The sequence below is a fragment of the Onychostruthus taczanowskii genome, unplaced genomic scaffold, assembly GCF_017590055.1.
Source record: "Onychostruthus taczanowskii isolate IOZ18803 unplaced genomic scaffold, ASM1759005v1 scaffold6, whole genome shotgun sequence".
NCBI lineage: Eukaryota > Metazoa > Chordata > Aves > Passeriformes > Passeridae > Onychostruthus > Onychostruthus taczanowskii.
This window is the reverse complement of record NW_024503679.1, coordinates 7,993,894-8,000,720: the sequence shown is the minus strand read 5'-3', so window position 1 is coordinate 8,000,720 and position 6,827 is coordinate 7,993,894. Positions and strand designations below refer to the sequence as shown.

The following is a 6,827-nucleotide window of genomic DNA, read 5'->3' as shown; positions in this document are numbered from 1 at the left end:
AAACTGGCAAGGGAACAATTGGCTGTTGTAGTTTAGGTGAGTAAAATAAAATATATCATTAAGTTATTGTTTCATTTATTATAGTATAATTGCCACATAAACAATGTGTTCTCATTGCTGAGGACCAAACATCTTGAAAGAAAAAATAATACATCAACTAGTAAGTCAAGCCAGTCCTGCACATTTCCTCATTATGCAAACAAATTCACTGGAGGATAGATACGGAGAAGTCTCAATAAAACTTGAAATATTTTTATGTACTCCAAAAATCCTATTTCTAATTCAGATGAAAATTTAGAAATAGTATAGCAAAAAACAAAAATAGAAAGCGTATTCAAGTAATTTTCAGTTCTTTCCAGTAGAGCCAAAGCCACCTTCACCACGGTCTGTATCATCCAGAGCCTGAAAGACATCAATTATGATAAGCTGGTTTAGTGCCTTAACTTGCCTTTTGCTTCTCTACAAGAAATATTGTCTATCATTTACTTGTGACAAGACTTATAATTAAGAAACAGAAAAATGTATGTATGTGAGGCACTTCAGAATATCTTTTGTACAAGCTTAAACAAATGCTTATGAGACAACCATTTCTAGTATATACTGAACTGTTCTTCAAAAACTGAAAACTTACAAAAAAGAAAAAAAAGTCTATGCAGGTATGTACAAAGAATCAAGACTTTCATTCAGGTAGTACTGCTGCTATGTAGTTTTACCACTGAAAGTAATTTTAGTAAATTTAGTAATTTTAGTAATTTAATTTATAATAAATTTCCTTTTATATACAAGTATCTTATACTAATAATCATTGAAAAAGCAGAAATATTTTCTTTTGTCAACTTACTTCAACTTCTTCTAGCTCTGGATAATAAATGCGTTCACAGATGAGCTGGGCAATTCTATCCCCCTTTTTAACTGCAGAGAAGTTAAAACATTATTAGTTCCTTCAAAAAAGTGAACAATGAATATAGACTTTAGAGAATCTCCTTTCAAGAATATCAGAATATACTAAAAGTGAAAACACTTATTTGAAACTTATCTAAATAGACTTTAACAGACCCAGAAAAATACAGGTCAAGATAAACTTTTGTTTGGTGAATGTCAGCAGCTGTAGCAGCTCAAGGCCTTTCCATTCATTCCTGCTGCCACACTCTGGCATCTTAAATTCATTATGTACAAGTACTGCAGAGGTGGAGAGATGGCTGTATGGATAATGTAGCTCCTTTTATGAACTAGACACAGGAATCTGGGGGGAAAAAGGCAAACTGATAAAAGGAAAACCGAGTTTCTCACTAATAACCAACCTGGCTCAAAGAACTTCCATAAGCAGCTTGTGATGTGAAGATGCAGAAGAGGCCACAAAAGCACATCTCTTGCAATTGGGCTCTGAAACTTAAAACTGACTTTTTGCAGAAAGACAGTGTAATGACTGGATAACGCTGTCTTTGTTACTCATGTTTCCCAGGATTCTGGAGAAGGTTTTTCTCAAATAATGCTCAGCTAATTTTGTTTTTCAGAGAAAGGTAGTAACTTAATTAAATTTGCATGTCAGTGCAGCTTGTGAATCTAAAGCTTAGCTAAGTAGAGATGTTTTGGTTTGCTTTTGCAGTGGTGTGGTGGTTTGGGGGGCAGTTTTTTTGCATGTTGCTTAATTTGCTATGAGTAGAATCTTTACATGTTCCCTTGACAGGACATTAAGTATCTATGTTTTTGTTAACTGAGAGAGGAAAGATGTTCCCAGCTAGTTCTACCTCTGCATAAACTTGAAAAACCCCCTTAGTTTCTTGTTCCCAGTCAGATGGCTGAAAATAGGCTTGGCAGGCTTAACACTTACCTTCAAATGACTCCTTGCCAAAGTTGAACAGTACCACACCAACATTTCCCCTGTAATCCTCGTCAATAACACCAGCTGTCATGAGAAATTTTGAGAGATACCCAGTTAGTAAATGTCAGTGTATGAGATAACTAAGATTAGATGAAGGTTTAGATTAATAAATGATTACAGTATCTCATAATGACATCCTTTATACTTCTGATGCACAACTAACAATATATATGCAGATACTGAGATCTAAAAATGCTAATCAGTCTTGCAAAAGGAACTGTAAAACACCATCACATGTCAAGAAATGCTTTACCACTGTACTACTAATTTTACTAGCAAACCTATCTGAAATCAAGACAGCTGACTAAATTCAGGCCCCATTTGTTCTGCTAACTTCAGCTCGTTCCGTGTCAAGCAGAAATCTGTTCTTAACTCTAACATTTCATTTGAGAGCTGTAGATTTGCACAGATCCAAATCCTCTACCTCTGGCAAAGTAACAGAATCAGAGCTGTAAGGAAATGACTGTCATACAGCTATATTCTAGCACCAAGACTATAAAACTAGCTTACTCTTGTATTTTGTATGACTGTATTAACCACATAGTTCAGAAGATTTGCTACCAGTGCACATTAAAATAATTATATTCTCCTTCTTCAGAGTTTTTCTCTCAGGTAGAAGAAACGTATTTCCAGTAGAAAACATGAGTTTGGGCCTCCCTGTGGTCCCAGGTATGTATTTTGAAGTCTACTTGCAAAAATAATTTAAATACTAAAATTAAATGCCATTGCAAGACACTCCCCAGCTTATACAAAGTACTACCATTGGAGATTACTAACACCAGGGAAACTGCAGTATGAGTGTACATTGAAGTTTTGATGTTGAACCACAAAATGCACATTTAAGAATAAAACCCCATTTTTTAAAGTAGCTCCTTCAGCTTTTGAAAAAATTGTAGTGCATATGATCCATAGTTACCATGCAATCTCTGCACTAGTTCCAGTGTGGAAAAGGTATTTACACAGCTCTCTTATGTAATGTTTTGGGTTAATCCAATGGCATTTCTGAACAGCTTCCTAATTAAGGTGCTAGTAACACGGGGAGTATCCCCTGGGTTTTGAAAATTTAGAAAAACATGTAATTCTCAAGTTAACTTGCTTGTTAAAAAAATGGAGAAACCAGCATGTAAGAAGTAATCTTTAATGCCTAAGCCAAAAAGTAACTTCTATGGCAGGCACTGCCTACAGAGGTATGATACAGTTATTATTTAAAAATAAAAAATCAGTAATCTTTTCTATAATTTAGAAATTGTTAACATAATTATGATGACCTGTCTCTCTCAGGTGTTACCCAGGTATCTCCTTTTGCCAGACTCCCCAAGAACTTGCACATTACAGTGTGAAACTAAGGCACTTCTGTGATCAAGAAGTCTCACCAAGTCTTAATAAAAAGAACAAAAAGCTTACCTCCAACATCTATGAAGTGCTTTGCAGCTAAACCAGAACGTGGTGCTAGAAAAGAATTTTTTTTTTAAGTATTACAATTTATTTCTTTAAAAAGACACTATTTATAGGTTATACAGTGTGTTTGCACAGAGTCTTGGGAATGACAATTGTTTCCAGTCTTTTTAAAATAAACATATAACAGGAATTACTGTTAAGACTTTACAGTAAAATATATATTAAACAGAGTAACAGCTGCACCAGGCTACAATAAAATTGCAATCTTTAAGTAATGGAAATGTGTCTTTATTTGACCTGCAACTGCAGGGTAGTTTTCTCTGAGGAAGGCAACTGGAGCAGACAGACTGTCTAATCTTGGTTTCTTTTTGGTGACTACCACTGGTTCAGCATCGTCTCAGAAGAGTATTATGTCAATCCATTTAAGTTATGAAGGAAAACAATACCTGGCAAGGAATTTCCCAAGCAGTGTTATACACAGATAAATTATGTGTGGGGATTTGGGTTTTTACTTACCTTAGGCTACTGGGATGTGGAAATAAAAATGGTATGATCTTTAAAATTTTCTTTGGGATAAGAGAAATGCATGTGTTCTTTTACACAAAAGAACGTGACAAACTCTGATCATGTTCTTCCACTGGAGTGGCTATTGCTTTTTTATTGTAAGAATTTATACATAATTCAGATAAAGAATGCACAAAATAAACAAAATATCTTGTACAGCTTCTCTCAACTATTCTATCACAATATGTCATCAAATTCTACTACACTGGTACTCTGGGGTTAATTTTTAAACAACCAGGGATGCATTTTCTGTATGTCCGTAATCTATTAGTCTTTGTGATTTGAATTCTGAAACTGCATACAAATAATGAACTACTGTGGGGCCTAGGAAGTTGTATGTAGAGTACAGGCATTTTTGCTGATCATCCTTTGGCCACCCGACATACACCAAACCTCAAATGTATCTGACAACAGGCAACAGGAAAATACCACAAAATTAAGTAAATCACACGGCCACCAGGCCAGGATTTTCTGTGCTAATTCTGAAAGCTTTAGGAAGAATCTGAATGCGAAGATGCTGTCAAACCTGCTCTAGAATGACTCTGCAGCCTTTTGACAGCTGTGTACTCACCTACTCGGCCATAGCATCCAGAAGGAAGTGCTATTTGAATGTCTGTTTTCACCACAGCCTTTTCCATGGGTGGTATCACACAGTCATAGGCACTACATTAAAGAAAGAAACACTGGTTTATATAGAATATTTTTTAAAGTTTCTTTACTGTAACTTAAGGTACAAAATTACACAGAATTAAACAGCCAGGGAATTTATACAATGAAATTTAAACACAAATATTTACAGATTTGCAAAATTTAATGCAGATCCTGAACACAATATGTTGCTATTCTGATGGTGCTAGTTTAAGATTCCAGAAGTGTCATTTGAACAGCATACTCCTGCAATTGCCAGTTTCAAATGTTTTTTTTTTTTTTAATTAGTAAGAAAAAAAAATACAAGTTTAAAGTAACCATTAGGTAAATGTGGTTGTGCATTTTTTGTGCAATAGCAGAAACTTTATGAATGATACAGTCTGACTAAACTTTCTACAGCAGATGAACCAGTTATAGTCAAAATTAATAATGTATTAAGTTAACTTTTAGGCAACAATGTTTTTTTTCTGAGCAGTCCGACAGTTCATGATTCACATGATTCTCCTGGAAACTCTGAACTACAGAGATTTTAAGAGCTTGCTGAAGCTACCCAACTGGAGGCCTAATGAAAAGCAGTGGTGACAATACTTGTCATGTCTTGACCTTGAGAAAGAACTGTTTTTTAAATGCTGGGAAGCAGTGAAAGGTCTTCTATAAAACAGACTTTTTCCAGGTTTACAGTGCAACACTGGAACAAGAACAAAAACAAACCTGGTGAGATGAAAGGGATAAAAAGAAAAAAGGGTAAGGTGTGGTGCAGTAAATCTTCAGCAAAGAAGTCAGAGAGGTGAAGGAAGAAAAAAGATTGGTTCTTCTATGTAATACTAAAAGGGGTAAGTTAGAAGTGGCATCAGCAGAGTTCACTTGTTCAAAACGAGTGACTTGATCACAGAAGCACTATGCAAACAACCACAGGTCTAGCTACAGGTATTCCTGACCATAGTGAAAGCCATTGAATAAGGGCCGTTATTAATTCAAACCAAAACCTAAGTCTGTACATGAAGCCACACGGTTTCCAGCTAGGAGCACTACCAAACTGCTACAGGGCCCTCCGGCAGGCAGCATCCCCGGAGAAGAGGAAGGCAGAAAAGCACAAGTGCTGGAAAGGAGGGCCCACGTGTGCTACCATTTTTTTCCTTTCAAGAGGAAGGCAACCTGGCCAATGTGAGCAGCAACATCAATTCTGGATGCCCTGTCAAGCCTGACTTTCAGTCAACGACTGCATCTGTGCCTGATTAAATCAATGCTGTAACATGGCTGGACCACAAATACCCGAAAATGGTCAAGGATGGAGGAGCAAGGGAGCTACGACTAGATCAGCTCTGGCCTCCTCTCCTGCATGGCCAGCGGGACTGTCCGGGGACTCAGCTCGGCAAGAGGCCACGAGGGCTCTCTCAGCCGCCGGAGCCCCGTGCCCGGGGCTCGCCGAGCGGGGCGGCACCGAGCGCGGGCTCCGCCGCGGCTGCCGTGCCCGCACCCTCCCTCACCTGTACAGATCGTAGCCCGCAGCGCGCGCGGAGCCCCTGGAGGGGGCGAAGGCGTTCTCGGACAGCTTGGTGAAGCGCAGCCGTGCGGAGGCTTCTCCAGGCCCCGAGCCCTTCTGCCTCTTGCTGGGGGACGGCTGCGGCACGGCCTCGGAGGCGGGCATGGCTGAGGGAGCGGGGGAGACGCCGTGAGGGATGGCCACCCGCACGCCAAAAACCCGCCAAAACGCGGAGCGGCCCATGGGGGCGGGAGCAGGGGGAGAAACCGGCCCGTCCGCGGCCTCTCCGCGCGCGGAGCAACCCCATTCCCCCCTCGGTGAGAATGGCCTCGCCCAACTCCTCCCGGGCACCCCGCGCCCGCACTGAGGGTCCCGCCCCGCGTGTCAGGCAGGGCTCGCCCATCGCCCCAAGCCGCGGCCAGCGCGGCACAGCCGGGAGGCCCCCGAGGGGCACCCAGCGGGCCCGCGGTGCGGCTGGGGAGCGTGTATACCCCAAAGCGCCCGAGGGCTGCGGGCTGGGCAGTGTATGCTGCCCTGCAACTCCCCCACCCCTCCTTACAGCGCCCGTAGGGGTGCCGGAGCCACCGGAGGCAGCGGGCCAACATAGCGCCGCCGCCGTGTGGGAAGCGCGCCACGGACCGCTCGCCAGGCGCTCCCCGCCGCGGTCCGTACGGCTCATGGGGCGCGGGCGGAGGTGCCGGCGCTCTGTTCTTCCCCTGTCCGGGCTCTACCTGCCGGCGCAGCCCCTCGGGCAGCAGCCCGGCCCGGGACGCCCCTCGGCACGCGGCGGCGGCGCTGCCGCAGGCTGGCGGGCGGACCCCGCGGGCCGCGCGGCGTTGCCGGGGGACGCGA

At 42.1% G+C, this 6,827-nt stretch overlaps 1 protein-coding gene across 2 annotated transcripts; it reads right to left on the bottom strand.

Annotated features, from left to right (window-relative positions):
* Nucleotides 1-55: 55 nt before the first annotated feature.
* DUT (deoxyuridine triphosphatase) lies at nt 56-6,827 on the bottom strand. 2 transcript variants are annotated; one of them, XM_041418902.1, is made up of 7 exons: nt 6,707-6,827; nt 5,980-6,142; nt 4,416-4,507; nt 3,287-3,331; nt 1,832-1,906; nt 842-912; nt 56-402 (listed from the first exon to the last, which is right to left on the bottom strand). In XM_041418902.1, exons 2-7 carry the CDS (start codon nt 6,138-6,140, stop codon nt 346-348), a joined length of 501 nt encoding a protein of 166 aa, XP_041274836.1. In that variant the 5' UTR covers nt 6,141-6,142; nt 6,707-6,827; the 3' UTR covers nt 56-345. The 2 variants fall into 2 exon arrangements, with proteins under 2 accessions (XP_041274836.1, XP_041274835.1); XM_041418901.1 differs by having other exon boundaries at nt 6,535-6,742.

What these genes read in the sequence shown, in the direction of transcription:
- DUT (XM_041418901.1), bottom strand. Translation starts at nt 6,580, where the DNA reads ATGTTGGCCCGCTGCCTCCGGTGGCTCCGGCACCCCTACGGGCGCT. An exon ending in TGGCAAGGAGTCATTTGAAG is followed by an intron (nt 913 to 1,831) that starts GTAAGTGTTAAG and finishes ACTTCTCTGCAG; the next exon opens with TTAAAAAGGGGGATAGAATT. An exon ending in CAGAGCTAGAAGAAGTTGAA is followed by an intron (nt 403 to 841) that starts GTAAGTTGACAA and finishes GATGTCTTTCAG; the next exon opens with GCTCTGGATGATACAGACCG.